At 41.6% G+C, this 20,069-nt stretch overlaps 1 protein-coding gene across 1 annotated transcript in view; it reads right to left on the bottom strand.

The window, feature by feature from the left end:
* Positions 1 to 20,069, bottom strand: part of ATP10D (ATPase phospholipid transporting 10D (putative)) — a 95,977-nt gene that overhangs the window by 11,156 nt on the left and 64,752 nt on the right. Inside the window, exons 13-23 of the mRNA XM_090035878.1 lie at positions 16,436 to 17,057; positions 14,577 to 14,683; positions 13,744 to 13,870; positions 12,420 to 12,604; positions 10,465 to 10,774; positions 9,734 to 9,810; positions 9,145 to 9,270; positions 7,663 to 7,863; positions 5,057 to 5,137; positions 4,703 to 4,807; positions 2,141 to 2,328 (exon numbers count right to left, since the gene is read on the bottom strand). Coding sequence (XP_089892004.1) covers positions 2,141 to 2,328; positions 4,703 to 4,807; positions 5,057 to 5,137; positions 7,663 to 7,863; positions 9,145 to 9,270; positions 9,734 to 9,810; positions 10,465 to 10,774; positions 12,420 to 12,604; positions 13,744 to 13,870; positions 14,577 to 14,683; positions 16,436 to 17,057 — 2,129 coding nt within the window. The remainder of the gene's footprint in view (positions 1 to 2,140; positions 2,329 to 4,702; positions 4,808 to 5,056; positions 5,138 to 7,662; positions 7,864 to 9,144; positions 9,271 to 9,733; positions 9,811 to 10,464; positions 10,775 to 12,419; positions 12,605 to 13,743; positions 13,871 to 14,576; positions 14,684 to 16,435; positions 17,058 to 20,069) is intronic.

The following is a 20,069-nucleotide window of genomic DNA, read 5'->3' as shown; positions in this document are numbered from 1 at the left end:
CAGAACTTGGCATAATATATTTTTTAAATTGGCCTTGTTGAAGGTTTAGCTTGGGGAATGTTTTCAATCAGGGATTGTGGTAAAGATTTTCAAAGGGCCCTAATGAAAGTAGACACTGCACTGCCAGTGATGTTCTGTAGAAGATGGGTACTCAACTAACTTCAGCCCTTTCGAGAATCTTAGTCTCTACCTAATCCGTCAAAATTATGAACATGGTTTAAAGTCACAGAAAGTGATGGATTTCAGGCCCCTTGTAGGATTTGATAGGAATAAGCAAGAAAAAAGTATATGTAACAGTTATCCCATGATGTAAACAGACATAATTCTATTTAATCACTTAACTAAGTGAACAAAAGGGTCTGTATTAGGCACAGCTGATGTAACTCTTGTGGGGTGTTGGCACTGGGAGACTGAAACGCACTCAAAGAACCTCATTTATAAATCTAAATGCTTTGCATTTAATTTACCATGAAAAATACACTCCTAAAAGTGGAATATGTATGTGTTTGAAATAGTCAGTCAGTTGAAAACATTCTTCTTCCAAGGCTCTTGCAGTTACATAAAGAGTCTTTTTTTAAATTAAAAACAAAACAAAACTGAGGACTGAAACAATCACGCAGAAGCAGGCACAGCACAGGGGGAAAAGAGTATGGAAAATTCTTACACACCTCAGTTTCAGGCCCATCTCCCCCTCTGCCAATTCAGCTGCAAAACCTGAGTCAAAGTTGGCAGTCATGGGCTATTAGGCATATAAAAATATCAGGCTGATAAGGCTGTGTTCTGAGGTTCAATGATTGAGACTCACAAGGGGGATTTTGGTGCTCAACTGCCATTAGATTGTGTGTGACTAAGTCTAAAATTCAGATCCTCAAAACTCCAACCTAATTCTCAAAGCACCCTAATTTCCCAGGTGCACATTTCTATCAGTAAAGTGCCAGAGGAGACTAATTCGGAGCTCTGAAAAGTGTAAAATATCTTCTGGTTTAAACTTGAAGGGCAGGATTTAGACTGTAGCCTGTTATGGAAATCCTTGTATTTGCATACATCTACCTAGATCCCTGGCACATGTTCACTTGAAGCCACCATGGGCTCTGGTTCCCAATCCCAACAATTGTGTCTCCTGCCTACATGGGAAAAGATGCAATTTTGGGATCAGGGATCAGATACTAATACAGCCCTTTCTAGCTGCCAGTGCAGGGGAATCCTGGGATCATGATCTTGTGTTTGCCCTTCACTAGCAAATAGAAGATTGAATGTCCACAACCCAATGTGACCCAATGTGGCCAACAAACCAGGTACTGATTGTTGGCTCCAGCCCTGGGGCAGTTCTGAAAGTGCCACACATTTCACCTAAAGTGCCATATGAACCAGCCATAAAAATGTTCTACATTGTATGTGAAACATCTTTATGGTTGGTTTGCATGATTAATCATGGCCCAAGTGTAACATCTAGAGGGGCCCCTAGTACAGTGACTCCTATTTTTTCATAAATAAGCTGGGCAATATTCTTTATACTTTTAGTTGTTGTATAAGCTCTTCCACAAAGCCAGATTGATTTATAGGTAGGAACATATTAAATCTGAGGTGGCTGTCTGCTGATTTCACAGGCTGGATATACGCCCAGCATCCATTTTGTGGGTGGAGTGCAGCAGCCCTCCTTCCCCACCCCGATTGGCTGAGATGCCCTGGTGGACCCAACCCTTGCCATGACTGGCTGTAAGGGCTGTTCATCATGCAACCCTGTTCCTCGCCACCAACTGGTGGACAAAGCAGGGCTGCATGGCAGGCAACCCTTTCACAGCCAACCACTGGCCAGGGGCGAAGGCAGCAGGCATCTTGCCGGCAACCCTTCAAGTAGGCAGCTCCCTCTTCTCCCTCCCCCCAGGCAAGCTGCCATAGCACCCCAAGGATAGCTGGCTCCTTCTAGGGAGCCATCATTTTCTTTTCAGTAAGCTTTCTGTTTTTTTTCCCCCCACAGATTTGGGAATTTCACAGGCACTGCCTGCTTTTACAGGCAATGCTGGTTTTTGCAAGAGCTGTGAAATCACGATTTCAGTAGGTCCTATTTATAAGACCAAAGCCTCAACAAAATTTAAGTTAACTGATACCAGTAACTTGCAACTGTAAAATAACAAAGTACCTGGGCATCAGAGCAATACAAGTAGCAAGGATGCAGACAAGATAAAACACTGGGTCTGTCATGTGTTTCTGCATGATCCAATAGGGATTTGATGGTGGATTGCAGGTTTTGCAGGCTGCTCCAAAAGTCAGTGCAAAGATAAAGTAAAGTAAGATGCTACCAACTATAACAGTCACATGTATCCAAGTCTGTAATTTGGAAAAGAAACAGGCAGAAAGAAAAATCAGGTCTAAGTGCTTACAAATAGAGAAGTGTCAATAGGCATACACATCACACACACACACACACAGAGGCACAAACACACTTACACACACCCCTACCAGGTCTTCCATTAGAGATCATAAATTGGTTTGAGAAGATGACAAGCTTGATTTTTAACTCAAGTATTCCTAGAGATAACAGTTCATTCCCTCTATAGTTTACAAGTAGCCATGTAATTTAATCCATTTTTAAGCAAAGATTTTTCTTGGAATCATGGAAATTCATGACTCCATGGTAGAAGACTTTAAAGCCATGTGCTTCAGATAACAACATTACTCATAGGCATCAGAGATGCCCTTCTCAAACAAGTGGAAATAAAACTTTCACATGATACTACCACTGCATATTTTGCATTAGACATAGAACAATTGTCTATCATTGTTATGCTTTTGTGAATGGGGGGGTGTTTCAATTTTTTAAATTGAATACATTAGTTACTATGGAAACCATGTTGTCACTGGTTTGACAGCTTGCAGACATCCATACATGCCAAAAAAGGCTATTTATGTAATGTTTTGCTATTCAGAGCATGGAGCCATTCATGCCATCCAGGCTTTGCTAAATAAAGGCTATTTTGTGAGGCCTATCATGCCCCTCTCTATTGAGGAAAAAAGGCTTAGTAACATGCACAAATCTTCACATCAAAAGCTTTCGAATCAACTTGACATTTCATCTGTTATGAAACTATTTCAGAAACAGTCTGTAGTAAATGCATAGAAAAATAATAAACAATCACTACCCTGCAACTTCCTCTTTGAACAGATTGCTGTTTTCTCCAGTTAGGCCAAACAGGAAAATGTACATGTTAATAAGGCCACCATTGTTTATTTTAAGAAATATATGCCATGTAAAGATATAAAACTGATCTGGTTTAACCCACGTACTATCCTATAGCAAATGCTGATTTAATTAAAAACTACAATGACAGTTCTCTGGCATAATGGTTTTTTTTATTCTAGTAGGGAAAGATACCTTTGAATTGTCAGCTTGGCTACACAACAGGCTATCAGTTCCCTGCACTTAAAATGAACAATCTACTTTTGTTGTCTATGGGAAGCAAGACACTGAAATTTGTAAAAGCAGAGTATATCAATGGTTTGTTATGTCCTTTTGGAAAAGCTGAGAGCACAAAGGCAAAAGAAGTTATAATGTCTGGTTCTCCATGTTTACGTACAGATTTTGAGCAAGACCTTGCTAACTTTCGCTGTGTGAATACTGTATTTTTTGTATACAACATGCACTTCTTTCCACAAAAACAGCTCTTCCCCTGCTCTTGCCCTTCCTCCCCACCAAACCATGCTGCATGTTTTAAGGGAGGAAACACTTTTCTTTGCTGAAAAAGAAGCACTCCTGGGGACACTGTGTATGTCATACAGCTGTTAAGACAGCTGCCACTTCTATCTGCTCAGCAAGCTGAAGGGGCAGAATTTTGTGTTTACTCTCTCACAGCCATAGCTATTGGCTTAGCACAATAGCTTATGCCTGAAGCAGCAACTAAGATGTTGTTAGTATCATGATGAAGCTTGCAATGCAGAAACAACACTTTATTTGCAGGAATTTATATAAAGAACTACTTACAGTAAAAAACTAACAGTCTTGCTATAGCCCTTTGCAAGGGTCTAGGGCCTAACCTTGTGTTAAATAGACTAAGTCCTCCTAGAAACATAAAGGGTGCTTATACATGTGCAGTGAGGCTACTTTGAAGCACTGTAATTACAGTGCGTCGGAGCAGACTCAATTAATTAAGTCTGCTGCAGCACAGTAATTACTGCACTCCAGCAGACTCCAATATCATGTGCATCAGTGTCCCCACGCTAAAAAATGGTAGCAGGAATGCTTTAACTAAAGCTCGTATGATGCCCCCACTCTCCCCCTACTCCCAGAGCACATCCATAAACATGTTTTATATCCAGGGAGTGTGGCACTGCAGGAGACTGACTGTATGCCACACTAAGAAGGTTCTGATGCCACACTTCTTGGACACTATCTTCCCCAGAGGACTTAATCTATGTCACACAGTCAGCCATGACTCTGGAAAACTCTTTTTTTCTATGTTCTGCTTTCCAAAAACAAGATATGTGTGTTATTTGGGATTCTGCTCCACACAAGAAAATATGGTATTCCCATGAGGCCAGTGACAGGAGTAACTTGCTACTCACATGGAAAGAATGATCAGTATTTATTGCTTAATAGTTTTTTTCTATATCATATATACATTTCTTCCTTTTCCTTAGTTGTACTAAGTACTGAACACCTTCTGGTAAAATTATACCCTTTATAGAGCATGCAAGAAATACTTACCAAAGTCTTACTTTCAATTAGGAGATGAAGCAATATTATGAAGAGAGCTGCTATATTTAGAGGGTTTCCAAAAGAAAAGATGTCTATTTCTGAACCACAATAAGCCTGGAAAATAAGAGATGTATGAAGTTGGATATATTCTCTGCATATATCCCTAATATATCATATACTGCATTGTACCAGGGCACTAACCGCTGCAACATTGGTTAGTTTTATATACATAACGTTCAAAGCAGTTCCAATAATTATACTTATTTTAAAATGAGTTTGAAACAGGGCAACCAAATTGATTCTTATTAAAAATAATAGTTAAATTATCAAAATGCATAAATATAGTTGAAAATCATTACTTACAAAGTAAGGCACGAAAAAGCAAACCATACTCTGGTAAAAGGCATCCAGCAAGGTGATCCAGAAAGTTAAAGGTGAGTAGGCCTGCAAAGAAAACAAGGAAAGGAGTTGGGGGTTCAAGAACAAACTAATCCCATTAACCATAGCTTGAATTCATTTCTGACTATCTGCTCAGCCAAAAGTTGCTGCAAACTTAAGGGAGGCTGTGAAACGGTTAATGGTGGATTCTGTCTCCTGTTTGCCAGCTGAGCGAAAAGTAGGCAGCCACTTTGTAGTACACTGTCTCCAAAAAAAGCCACCTCTAATCCATGACCCTGGAAAAAAAATTCTACATTCTACCTTCCAAAAAACAAGGTGCTTGTCTTATTTATTTATTTGGGGGGAAGGGAGGGTGCAGGGAAGTGATATGTATGGAAATATGGTGTGTTGTGCTTTTCACTCAGAAATGCCAACCTCCAAATACAGCAAGAGATGAAGTGGGATACCACTTAATGATTTCAGTGATAACCCCTTCAAGAGACTATATGGTTTTGCAAAATGTATTTCTAGATTAGCCAAATGATACAAAATATTCTAAGTAAAACACTGAAATATCTGGGGAGGAACTACTTTAAAACAATATATGCCACAAGGAACACAGACAGCCTCTGTGTGTGGCACATGGCAGAGTGGGGAGGACACAGGCAGTAGTAGCTGACAGGGCAGGAAGCAGAAAGCAGAGCATTAGATCAGGCATTGGAAGGAGATAGCAGTCATGGAGGCTGCAGGGCTAATTTGCGTTGCACCTTTGTTGGTCCACCCTCCACTGACTTAAAATATGTCCCTATATTGTCCCATAATAAAGCAACTCCAAGGCTCAATGACACAAGGCTGCTGGAGCATCATTTGAATCAGGAACAATCAGTCTGAAGATGTTTGCAGCCCTCGTATGTGGGAAAACTGGTGAACTAATAGTATGCTGAGTGCTCCTGGTTGACGGAAGTGAATCATCACGGCGCTCAGTGACCAGTGGTGTCCCCCAAGGCTCTGCCTTGGACCTGTTCTCTTTAATGTCTTTATCAACGATGTGGATACTGGTGTCAGAAGTGGACTGGCCAAGTTTGCTAATGACACCAAACTTTAGAGTAGAGCGTCCGCACCTGAGGATAGGCTGGTGATCCAGGCTGACTTGGATAGGCTCAAAAGGTGAGCATATATAAACCTGAAGACAATCAATGTCGACAAATGTAATGTACTCGACCTTGGGAAAAAAACCCTGGAGCACGCTAATAGACTTGGCAATGCTACGTTCGCTAGCACCATGACCGAAAGAGACTTGGGAGTCATGATTGACCACAAGATGAACATGAGCCACCAGTGTGATGTTGCAGCTGGCAAAGCAAACCAAACTCTGGCTTGCATCCATAAATGCTTCTCAAGTAAATCTCAGGATGTCATCCTCCTGCTGTACTTGGCCTTGGTGAGACTGCAGCTGGAGTACTGCATCCAATTCTGGGCTCCACAATTCAAGAAGGATGTGGAGAAGCTTGAGAGTCCAGAGGAGAGCCACACGCATGATCAGAGGGCAGGAGAATAGGCCTTATGAAGACAGGCTGTGAGCTATGGGACTCTTCAGCCCGGGGAAGTGCAAGCTCAGGGGTGACCTGGTGGCAGCCTGTAAATGCATTGGGGTGCGCATCAGGATCTGGGGGAACGACTGTTCATCAGAGCACCCCAAGGGATGACAAGGTTCAGCGGTCACCAACTCCTCCAAGACCGTTTTAGTCTGGACATAAGGAAAAACTTCTTTACTGTCCAAGCCCCCAAGGCCTGGAATAGACTGCCTCCAGGTACAAGCACCTACTGTGGACTCCTTTAAGAAGTATTTGGACGCTTATCTTGCTGGGATCCTTCAGTGCTAGCTGACTTCCCTGCCCTTGGGGCAGGGGACTGGACTCGATGATCTTCCAACATCCCTTCCAGCCCTAATGTCTATGAAATCTATGAAATCATGCTAAGCAAAGCTGCAATCAGGGAGAGGCCAAACAATTCCCGATTTTGAATTAAAAATAGTATTTTTTCAGACAAATGTCATTTTTCTCATTTTCATCATAGGAAAATATAAAGAACAGTGTATACAGAGGGACCTGTGAAGGAGCAAATGAAACAGGTGAAAGAGAAAAGGGAGCCCAGGATTTATCTGGATATTCTGTGTAAGGCACAGTAAATTCTAATCATGTTCTCATACCATGCTTATTACCAGGGCCACCCAAATTATTAGAACCTCAAGCCCTGTAGGCAAAACTCCCTTTAAGAATTTGGGTCTTAGTTTCCAGGGTGCTTATTGATAGCTGTCTCAATAAATATGAATAAGGTAGAACACATCTGTAACAGATTATTCATCCAGCACACTTTTATCCAAAATTTATCATCTCTTCACTCTACAGGACTAGCACAGTATAGTGTAGGAGGTCTGAAAAATAACTTAGCTTTGCCTAGATGGTTCCAGATATGGAAGATGGTTCTGAACTTGTTTGTTTTGACTTAACAAAAACATGAAGCAATGGAAAAAATGGAAAATGCTCATATTCTGTGGGTTTCAACCTGCTTCAGGCGAAGTATTAACATACCATAGAGTTTTGACCAGTCACATAAAGCTGTGGCAGCTGCATGAGGAGCTCTGCAGAGACATCTTTATCCAGAATGCCATAAATGATGGGTGGCACAGAAGTGAAGAGGAGGTTGAAGAGAATTAAAATCCAATAGTCACTCATTGATGTTCCGGAAAACCCACAGAAGAACTGGTACCAGAACAGTAGGTTCACGTAGGCCTGAAAGTTCAAAGACATCAAATAAATAAATAAATAAGATAAAACCCACAGCCAAGGATTTTGTTGGTCAAAAATGACACATCTCATCCATGGACTATTTTAGAATTAAACATAGTTGCTCTTCAAATACATGCTAGCACTGTTCTGTCAAAATAATCTCATTCGTAAATGTCTGAATGTTTCAAAACCTGTCATCCACATGTGTAACTCACTAAAATATTCACCTCATTACCACCTGCTGGTAATGCCTGCAAAGTAACACATACACTGTTTAATTGATTTTAAGTGCAACTGGAGCCCTGAACTCAACTCATAGCAGATGCACAGGCTCTCTTGATGAAACTTGAAAGCTGAATCACTTGATGTCCACAACTTTCTTCAAGTGCTCTGTACTGTATTTACTCAAATCTAAAATAATCCCCCACCCATTAATTAGATTCTATACATGGAAAATCTATATCATTATTATAATTTTCTGTGTATAGAAACTAACTTAAATTTATCCCCCCCCATTACTGTAGGCAGTTGGGGGACAGACAATGAGGGAGGCAGTGGAGGTGCACACAGTAGGGCAGGCGGTGGTGGGGCAGTAATGAGGCAGGCAGTGGGGGGCCCTTGGGAAGGCAGTAAGGGGGAAGTAAGGGTGGAGGGAGCAGTGGGAAACAGGCAGTAAGGGGACAAATGGTAGGGGCAAGCAGTGTGGAGGCTGTGGGGCAAGTGGGGGGGAGACATTCAGCTTTCCCCCTGCTGCCTATACCCCACAGCTTCAGGCCCTGACCCCCTCCTTCTTTCCCTCTCCATGCCACTTCTGTCCTCCACAGCCTTGGGTCCCCAAACCCTTGTCTCCTCTCCCTTGAAGTCTTGCTACTGCTACAGGACCAGGCTGGGACCATGCTCAAGCCCCAGGCTACAGTGGGGATGGATTCTGTCAGCGCTAGAACCAATGTGGTGGGTGCGGGGGGAAGAGTGGGAGGATGGGAGAAGCACTGTAGGTGGGAGATGGGGTAGTGGGGGCCTGAGGCTGTGGGGGAGGTGTAGTGGGGTTGGTGCTGACCCAGTGCTGGGGCCAGAGCTGGAGCTGCTACCTGCCCCATGCCACCTCATACTTGATTCTAAGATGAGGGGCTTTGTTCCCTATGTTAAGGGGGAGGGGGGAGGAGGGGGCACCTTGTCTTTTACTCAAGTAAATATGGAATCAACAATTAAAACCAAGCAAGAATAGTTATATTGTATCCTTTCATACTCAAGGTATCTTTTCCCTTATATACCCAAGCCACTTACCACATTCTTGTAGAAAAAGTAAAGGATCATGTTGGCTAGCCTGGTGTAGCACCAGTGACCATGGACAAGCAATAGCTTCCTGAGGTGCCTGAATTGGGAAATTGCAAAATCGCTTGCCATTACAGCCTGCAAAACACACACAGAAAAGAAGGAGCTCCTGAATGTGTGGCACATCAGATACAAAGAGCATCAGATGCAGGCAAGTAAGGGGCAGTGGGGCATTTTATGCTACACTACTGCAATCCCTTACCCAATTCTCTGTTTGGATATGAGCGTCTTTGGGCTACTCAAACATCTTATGTGCAAGAGCCTACATTTTGCCTTTACTTAAGCTCACATAATTCCACTGAAACCATTTAAATTTAGACTGTTGTGTCCTCCAGAAAGTGAGTAACAGACTTCCTTGCTCAGTGTTTTGAGCCCCTACAGCATTTAGTCTCTGACTACTTCTGGAGGAACATTCATGCCTGAGAGTGAGCTCAAACTAGTCCCCCCATGTACTGATGTATTGTGTAAGCCTCAAGGGTGAACTGTGAATGTATTCAAAATTGAGTCCGAAGTCATTTGCAGCTGTTTTTGTGTATGCTACCTGCATGCCTTCTTGGCCGGAGACTCCTACTCCAGTATCAGCCATTTGGATCATACTGACATCATTGGCACCATCACCTTCCAAGGGAAAAATTCAAGAGGAAAACTATCTTATTTTCAATGCAGTATTGAAACAACTGTGTTGGCTATTGCCTTGTATGTGGAAGTAGTGAAAAAATATAAATATGCCAGAAAACTGTACAGAATATAGAGGAGTATCATTATAATCAATATTGTAGCCTATGAAAGCACTGTCAACTGGATAATAGTTTTAACATTTTTCAGAAACTAACTGATACACTGGAACAGAAAAACAGTGAGGTTTTTTTTAATGCTAGTCAGATATAAGAGAGTTTGGATCTTTTCCCACTTCTCCTGCAGAACAATATGGGATTTGTACTGGAGAATGGCATAAAAATGCCCATTACATGCCCCTAACAAAAAAATATACCAAAAAGGTGCAAGGCTAAACATCACTCTCTGTGTTCTTGTGAGCAAAGGAAGAAGAGTTTGCCAGTAACTAATTCAAGGGCCAAACCTTTGGCAGAAAGAATGGGTGCAATGCCATTAACTAAATGGACTTATATCAGCTTATGCAAAGAGAGAATCTGGTCTTACATGAGTATAAGCCAGAGCAACAAAAGTACACAACAGAACGTTGAAGGTGAACAAATTGGATTATATTGTTCAGTGGAGCAGAGATAACTTTGTGTGAAGGGAGATGATACTCACCAACAGCTAATGTCATCACTTTCAGATTGTTTCGCACGAGTCTGACCACTTCACTTTTTTGTAGGGGTGTCACTCGACAACAGACAACAGCTCGACACTTTCCTGTGAGCTCCAGGAAAATATTCTGCAGACTCTCATGCAGTGTGTATTCCAAAGTCTTTCCATCAATTACTAGGCCAGCACTGAACTCTGCAGTTGGAGTGGAGGTTCCTGGAGATGCACTTGCAAGTTTGGGACAGTGATTGTTTTTGGCATCAATGCTTTTTTGAATAGCTTCTAAAATATTGTTCATCAACAATGCGCAGGCATCCTAGGCAAAGGCATAGAGAAAGGCAGTGAGGCTAATATAACCAGAAACCAGGTCCACTTCCAGTTTATAAATTACACTTGCAAAAGGCCACAAACTGCACATATTGGTAATTTCTTTTACTATGACGGGACTTTATGTGTGTGGAGGTGACCTGACTTCATCTTCTCCAATTTTTTTAAAATACGTTGGATATGGTGTGCTGTTTGTGGTAAGGGTCTGTTACTTAACCTTGTAAAAGCATGGCTTGACATACATTCTGTTCTGTGAAGAGGAAAAGCAATGAAGTACACTGGAATGAGTGAATGAAAACATGAGAATCATAATAAGGATTAGGTAATATAAATAAGGCTCAATTATGACTTGTTTGTTTTCTCAATGTGTTTAATCTGGAAAGGGAGAAGCTCATGGATACATTTCAGATCCAGGATACTGGTCACAGTGAGGGGTTCCAAAAGAATTGGCCTTTTGCCATTTTTGTGCTACTTTACATTTTATTAAAAAAACAGTCTTTCTGTCAGAAAGGGAGCTCTGCCTGCTTCCATTTTTACCAAGAAACCAGATAGTGTCAGGTTCTGTCTGCCCTTGCCCTGCTAGAAGACTTGAGAGCCAGTTTCTTGTGAGGGCTAACGCTTTAACTAAGGCAAAAATGTGATTTCTTTCTACCCATTATCCACATTGTTATTTAACCACAGAAAGCAGAAAAGTGCTAAAAATAAATATCAAACATGTTCCACAAAATCTGACCAAACCCCTTCCATCATAAATTGGTTGTTACAGTAACTATCTATTTACTGCAGAGAGACTTGCAGGGTAGAGACAACCTGATTTTCTGCTGTAAAATACAAGTAAGAGAAAAAGGAAGATTTTAAAAACAATCTTTCCTAACTTCATTAAAAATCTTTCTCCATAAAATTCCTTCCCAGCCTCTGCCCACACATGCTTTGCAGGTCACCTTTACCTACCACAGTTGGCATTTATTTAAAAAAAAATCCTTTTTAATAGCTAACAGAGACTCAAAACACAGATAGCTATATACATCCACCAGAGGGCACAATTATCAAGCAAGATTAACCCCGATTCCTACTGCAGCTGCATTTTTTAACACTGTTTTATTTACCAAACCACTGAAATATCTTTTAAAGGGGGGAGGGAGGAGATTTTTTCTCCATTAAAATTGTAAGTGGATTAATTCTATGAAAAGACTGTGTGCAATATTACTTAATGAGATTATTCCTTGCACATTAATGCTAATCAAGTGGGGCTGAAGGAAGATATGACACAAAGGAGGGGAAAATTACTTTCAGTACAATTTCCATGACAATAATTTTAGTCTGGTGTTTATAATATTAATATGCTTTAACTTCTAGCTTTCACCAAGCTTTTATAAATATGTAAAGTACGTCAACTTTTTACCCTAATGCCAAGAGAAACAAGACAATACATTCAATTGAAATAATTAGTAATCCTTTAGGGGTAGTATTAAGACCTATATTGCTGGAAAACCTATGTAAAATGTTTCCTGCATGGATCAGAGTCAGTTTTTCAGTTTTCATGTCTTAGAAAATGCTGGGGTGTGAGTGTGTGCATGTGTGTTAACAGGGTAGCCTCTCATTTCGGGCAAAAACATTTCTCATTTTCCACTCACTCTATTTTGTGATTTGAGGGTGAAGACTTGGTCATCTGGTTCCAATAATCTGCAAGCATATGCTATATTGACAGCTGTCTCTTTCTTATCCCCTGTCAGCATCCAGATTTTTATTCCTGCTTTTCGTAACGCCTCTATAGTGTCAGGAACACCCTCCTGCAGGCGATCTTCAATACCCGTGGCACCTATGATACAAAGCAGGTTGGTCAAGCCAAATGATTAGAAAGATAGAAACAAATTAACCTGGAACAAGGAATTAGTTGATAAGCTTGGGAAGGGTGATGATGGGAAACACTAAACTATCTGGTAGCATTTAAATGGAATATGGCAGGATTTCAAGAGGAAAGATTTGGATTTTAACATATGGATACTGGCTAAAGCAGTATCTGAGCAACAGAAAGAACTGTGCCTCCTCCATACCAGTCACTGGAGAAGGTAGGAGGCAAAAATGCCTGCGTTCCTTCTCATATCAGAAACTGCTGTTGTGCCTCACCTATGCAGTGGCTGTAGATGGGGTGGGTCTAGCCAAGGTTTCCAACACCATCATTGCCCCTGCACCATATTGCCTTTAACTCTACAGAAAGCTAAGCAACTACAAGTTCTGGAAATACAAAAACAAGAAGTTTAAAAGTTGGACACAACTATCTTATTTATGGGAAGGAGGAAGAGGCCACTCCTAGTCTGCTTCCTAATACAGCTGCTTTTCCATTCTTATAATCAGGTATTTAATCTTTTCTTGAAGATCATTTGTGTATAGTTGCCTGGAGTCATTAAGCTTTCTACAGCCCTTTGGACATTTTTCTCCCTCCCCCTTTGAATGCATCTATACTGGAGTTTTTTCCCCAATTATTCCATAGCTGAACTAGTATGCTAGCATAGAACTGTGGCTGCCAAGTACTACCAAACTGTCTAGAGATACAAACTGTGCCTCTGTGGCTACTACACCAGCACTGCAACAGTGATTGAGTGCTAAGGTAGAGAGAATGTCTGTGCAACAGCAAGTGTTTTTGCATGCAAATTCATGATGCACTGCAACCTTCTAGTATGTGCATAATTTTGCTGCCAATACCCAAGTGCTCTGGTCTATTCTGAGGTAGAAAGATGTCATATAGGCTTCATCTCAAGCACACTACAAATATCAGAAAGGCTTGACATATTCTCAAGGGAATTTGTAGTAAGCCCTATAGTTACCAAAGAGATTTAGGGTAATTCAACAGTAAGCAATAAATCTTATATAAATAGAAAGACTCCTAGTACATGCACCTTAAAAGCAAATTCAGTTTAGCATAGCAAAGCATAAGTGGGGTAGGCATTTTCTACCTACCAAGGAGTGTTAATTTGGTCTCCAACCTTGTGGCAGATTCAAGCAGAAGCTCCTCCCTGTTGTCAATACTGGTTTCTGCTAAAAAATGACTATTTAACCATTCTGCATACTCTTCATCACTCATCACCTATGCAGAGAAACAAAATATATAGCATTCAACATCTTGGCTCTAATTAATTCTAGAATGTCACAAAGTTCAGAGATTTTCTTTCCATTTCACTGTCATGTCACAGCTAGACTGTTTAGGCAGTACAGAACACAAAGAAATACGCACCTTAAAATCTCGTCCAAAGTCACACCCAAACTACAGATCACTGAACTACATATGCAAAGCTACAAAACTGGCCTGAGATTGTCTGAATTCTAAGTTTGACTAAAATCTTAAACCAGAAAAAATGATGTATGTTTTGGGGTACAGCTGGAGTGTTGCTGCTTTGCCACAGTGGTCCAGGAAATATATGAGGCAAGGATTTTTTGCGATATCTTTTATTAGACGAATTGTACAGTTGGTCTAATAAAATATATGTTTGTGAGCATTTTTCCAACTCTACTAAGTCCCCACATGCCTTACACAGAAACCCAAGCTAATTATTTGTTCATTACAATTTCTGAGCCCTGCTTAATTATCCTTTTTCAATGACACCCACTAGTGGTTATGCAGCAATACAGGTTAACTTACTGATATCTCCTGAAATCAACCTACAGTAAACTAAAATTCTAGTTCTGATGTGCATGTACTTGTTTAGAAGTAATGGTGCCAGTCTCCTAGCTAACACTCCTAATCCAGATAATTATATTATTTCATGAACAATAAATCTGTTCAAAAAGATTACCCTCTTAGCTATACACAAAGTGCGCAGTCCTCTTCTGGCATAATCATCTAAATGTTTCTGAGTTCTCGCCTTAATTTTCTTTTGTTTCATTTTAGAACTATGAACATCTAAAAACATCCAAAACATAACAAAGTAAGTAAAACACAGTTTGTTGACACACACTTGTTAGCATTATTTTACAGCAGCAGAGCTAAAGCGAAGTTAAAAAAATGAATAAATTTGACTTCAATGTTAACAAATATTTGCACAGGATTATTCAGGTTGAATGTTTAGAGAATGTCAGAATGTGCAAGCCTGTCAGAGGTTAGCAAAGAGGGGATACTCTAGCAAAAAATGTAAGGGAAGGATTTAAATAGGAACTCAGTATTGCGTTAACTTATCTGCCACTGAAATGAATGGCAAACTCCCCTTATTTCAATGGGCGAGGAGTTATGCTACACTGAACACTTTTTAAAAAAAAAAACCTTAGTTTTCCAAACTAGATATGAGCTTTCCTTGATTTAAAACCAATTTAAATCCAAATTAGATATGTACTATTCATGTACATAGACAGGATGATGTTGTGTTGTCTTACTCTTATTGACCCTCAATAAAAATGGTGTTTTCCATACTGCATAGATTAACCGCTACAGTGGTAATAACTATTATGCCACTGTTCTACAGAAGCCAATGTTTCCTGTTGGCACAAAAATGTGCTGCAGAACTCTGCAGCCAGAATACAGATATGCTTAGTATCAGAGGGGAGGACAAGATCTGTTTTTACACAGAGTTGATGTGAAAGGTCAGGGCTGTCCAAACAGTAGTCCACAAGGGGTTAAGTTACAGCCTCCAGGCTCCTACCCAGCCACCAGTCCCTCCTGTTGCCCTGGCTGCAACAGCATCTTGAGTCTTCGGGCTCCTCCTCCATTCTCAGGCTTTCTAAGCACTTTTCAGAGGGCAGGGTGGTGTGATGCAGCAGGGCATGGCACAGGGAACTGAGGGTGAGCTCAGGGCTGAGTGGGCATACAGGGCAGCAGTGGTGGGATGTGTGATGCAGGGTTGTGGGGGGCACCCACATAGTGTGCAGCACAAGTGTCCCAGCTGCTTAGAAGTTAGACAGTCCTGCAACAGGTGATAGCATTCAATATTACAGCTTCTCTATGTGAAGTAAGACTGATTCATACAGATAAAGACCAGGGAGTGTCTAACTCTAAACAGATTTAAATAACTAAAAATAAAGTGTGTTAGTATCATACTAACGGGTCCAAATTCAGCAAAGCCTTTAAGCAGGTACCTTAACATTATGCATGTGCAAAATCCTATTGGGGGCGTCTACATGTGATGCTATGTCACTGTAGCAACAAGCTATGGCAATGTAGGTCATTGCTACAGTGACATAGTGTCAGCGGCCACAAACTGTGATGCCAATGCTACATTACTGTAATGATGAGCTATGGTGACGTAGCAGCTAAAAATAACCATGTGCCGCTGGGACAGCACAGTAATGGCTGTTACTAGGCCTTCATTTAGTACTTCCTAAAGCAAGTACTAAATGATGGTGCAGAAACAACTGTGCTGTGGGGAGCACGTGCAGACACTTCCACTGGCTCCAATGTATCTATACAGGTTCTTAAAGTTAGGTACCTCTTGCATATTTTATTGCATGGAAGACTTGATCCCTGATTTCTCTATATTTCTCAGCTGTATCAGCTGTCCATCACACAGGAAGAGGTGAACTCTTAATTGAGGCAGCTCTGTTTATTAACTTATTTTATAAATCACACAAAGCTTTTTATCCAATTACATTATTGCAATATGAAAGAAAAAACAAAGGCTAATAAATACCAGACTAACAAGAACTACCGATGTTCTGCAGATACCTGTTGGGATGCTGCACAAGTCCATGATGACTGAGTCTGCTCCTTTTGTGTATATCACCACTTTGTTGGAGAGAGGATGTCTAACAACTACAGACATTCTTTTTCGCACTGAATCAAAAGGCAGAATGTGCAAAAGTTGAAATGTTAAAGAGCCTAAAGCACCCAGATCCACAGTAACTTGATCAGGAGTCCTTGTCTGTAAAGTGCATTTGTAAGCTCTGGCAGCATAAACCATTGCAGCTTCATCTGGGCTTTCGGCCTCATAGCGGAGCATAGTTATAGGACTTTGTTCAAGATACGGTTCAGGATCACAGGTTTTGCTGCCTGCAGCTACATCTACTGAATCTTGTTCTCCAGGGGGAGGTACTTTGGGGCTTTGCTGCCTATCAACAGTCTGGGGTACGTTAGCCATTTGGGTAACCCCCTCAGCAGCAGCTGAAGCCAGCTTCACTCTGAAAATAGAAAGTTTGCCCACAAAAGTATTAGAGCTCTCGGAGAAGGAGGATTCTTTTGCACTTGGAAGTGGTGATGAGCTTAGTCTTCGGACGGATAATCTCTGGAACATCTGTTTTATTTCCTCAAGGGATTTAATAGGAATTCTACCTAAGGGTGCAAGTCTCATCTGCAATAGAAGAACATTTTTAAAAAATCAGTGAAAACAGAGATAGGCTAAATCTATTTCATAAAGCAACAGATATTTTATGCCAATAAGGAGTAGTTGAGTTCTTTCCTGAAGAAATAGCCTATTTAAACTTTAATGCTGGGAGGGGTTGCATTGAAATTATTTAGCAATATTTACTCAATTGTATTTAGTATTATTTAGCAAGATTTAGTATAACTTATTACTGCATAAGTAAGTTTGGTCAGCCCAGAGCTACTTATATTTAAAGAACATCAACTGTAAAATAGTGCAGCATGTAAAATTACATGCTTTCCAATTTTAATATATAGTTGTGATGTACTACTAGTAGTTAGAATTAATAACAAAACAATGAGGAAGATATATTTTGTATCTTTTATAAAGTCAAAGCAAATAGGCTTCTGTGCTTTTCTGCTAGTTTCAAGGATGCCTTTGAGGTCTAACCTGTTCCACAAAAAGTGACAAGCAGCTAAAAATAACTTAAGGATACACAAACTTATACACTTGGCACACTTCCCTTCTTACTTCTTCCTCTCCACCCTCCTCCATGAAAAACCAGATATCACATGGTGCTTGAGCTATTATCTTGGTTTACTAGACTCTGATCAGAAATGTAAATAGCATATGCATGCTTATCTAGGTATGCTGTTAATAATTTCTAGGTACTAGCAAGAGGTTTGGAATAAAGACTTATCAAAGAAATGAGTTTCTAGAAAGCTCATTCTCCTTTGTTGCTGTGAAGGGAGATGGCGGGGGGAGTGCAAAACTAGCTTCATTTCTGTCCTCACTTGCATCCAACTCATTATCATCCATTGGACTACATAGGTGGTTAAAACAGGCTCAGTATGGAGTCCCTTTGCAGGCTCAGTGCAATGCAGGGTAAGGAAAAGAAACCTAATGAGTCTCTGATGAGCACTAATATTCAAGGAATTCCTTCATGTAAATGTATCTTGCACAGCAGAAATCCAATACTCATCTCAGTAAAATTGCAGGCAATCCCTAAATCATTAACCCAATACAGTTTATCACTGCATCCTCCAGAGAAAGGAGAAGGTTTATGTCCCTCTTTCTGTTTATCAGATGTATAGAAAAGAAGGAAATATTTTATTCTCTTAATATATTTCCCTTTTGCATTTCTGCTTGATCACACTGTCTCCCATGCTGTTGCTAGAGCTCTAGTAGGAGGATCAGAGAATGGGGCAAAAGGTTTCATCAGTGCTGACAATTAACAGCCTACAATGATCTATTTGTCCAGGCAAACTGAGCATTTGTGAACATAAATTAAACTAAGCCTACTGGGGGATGGGAGGAATACCGTCACTGCTGGCCCGCTGAGCAACCCCTGCAAAGCCCACAGGCCAAGGCACTTAAGGGAGCCCACCACCGCCCCAGCCTTGAAATGAGCTGTAGGCAAGGCAAGGGCCCCCAAAGGGACACTTGCCTGCCTGTACACAAATGCCAGGAGCTTGGTGAATAAACAGGAGAAACTTGTCCTCCTGCTTAACACAAATAATTACAATGTCACAGGGATAACAGAGACCTGGTGGGACTCTACCCATGACTGGGCCACAGGTATAGATGGCTATACCCTGTACAGGAGGGATCGAGTGGAAAAAAGGAGCAGGGGTGTAGCTCTCTATGTCAAGGAAAGCTACGCATCCCTGCACACCGACATTGGTGCCCAGGGTGGACAACTGGAGACACCCTGTGTTAAAATCCATGGGGAACACGGCACAGGGGACACAATGGTAGGAGTCTGCTACAGACCTCCAACCCGGGATCAAGAGCTTGACCAGGAGTTCGCCAGGGAATTGGCTGAGGCCGCATTCTTCCAGTGCATGGTTGTCATGGAAGACTTCAACTACCCAGACATCTCGTGGGAAGAGCGCTTGGCCAAATCTGAGCGGTCGCAAAGCTTTCTCTCATGTGTGGATGAGCTCTATCTGAGGCAAGAAGTCTACGGGCCAACAAGAGGTAAAGCACTGCTTGACTTGGTACTGGCAACGGGGGACAACCTAATCAGCGCCCTAATGATCGAAGGGAAGCTGGGTGACAGTGACCATGAACTGATCACCTTGACCATCCACCGTAAAGCTGACAAGTCAGTCAGCAATGCGTAAGTCCTCGACTTCAGGAAAGGTGACTTTGACAAGCTAAAGGGCCACAACCCAAAGGGGTGGGGAGGTCAGGACCCCTTTGAGGTTGCTCCTCAAAGGAGCAATCCTGGATGCACAAGCAAAGTCTATTCCATCTAGGAGGAAAAGCAGAAAAAGGGCACAGCAGCCCTCTTGGCTCTCCAGGGAACTAGCAGACCTCCTGCGTCTAAAAAGAAAGATCTACAAAGGATGCAGGACTGGATCCACCACCAAGGAGGAATACTCTGCTCTGGTCCAGACCTGCAGGGAGCAAACCAGGAAAGCCGAGGCTGCGACAGAACTCCAACTAGCTACAAGTATCAAGGACAATACAAAGTCCTTTTTTAGATATGTGGGGAACCAGAGCAAAAGCAAGGGCAACACTGGACCCCTGCTAAACTACCTGGGACAACTGACAACCAACGCCCAGGAAAAAGCCAATTTGCTAAATGGGTACTTTGCGTTGGTTTTTCACCAGTCCCATGGGATGCCCCTGCCCATTACGGGACAGGGAGGCCCAGGTGAGGGAGATTCCTTACCCTCCATCAGTGCTGATGTCATGAAGGAACACCTTCAGAGGCTGGATACCTTCAAATCAGCCAGCCCTGACACTTTACACGCCAGGGTACTGAGTTGGCTAGCATCATAGCTCAGCCCTGGCACAGATCTTTGAGAACTTCTGGTGCTCTGGTGAAGTGCCTGAAGGTTGGAAGAAGGCCAATATGGTTCTCATCTTCAAGAAAGGGAGGAAAGTGGATCCGACTAACTACAGGCCCATCAGCCTGACCTCTATCCTGGGGAAGGTCTTAGAAAAGATTATCAAAGAGGTGATTCTTAACAGACTGGCTGATGGCAACAT

The sequence above is a fragment of the Crocodylus siamensis genome, chromosome 2 (genome assembly GCF_052110815.1).
Source record: "Crocodylus siamensis isolate JL-2025a chromosome 2, ASM5211081v1, whole genome shotgun sequence".
NCBI classification, from domain to species: domain Eukaryota; kingdom Metazoa; phylum Chordata; order Crocodylia; family Crocodylidae; genus Crocodylus; species Crocodylus siamensis.
The sequence above is the reverse complement of the archived record's forward strand: the minus strand, read 5'-3'. Positions and strand labels throughout refer to the sequence as shown.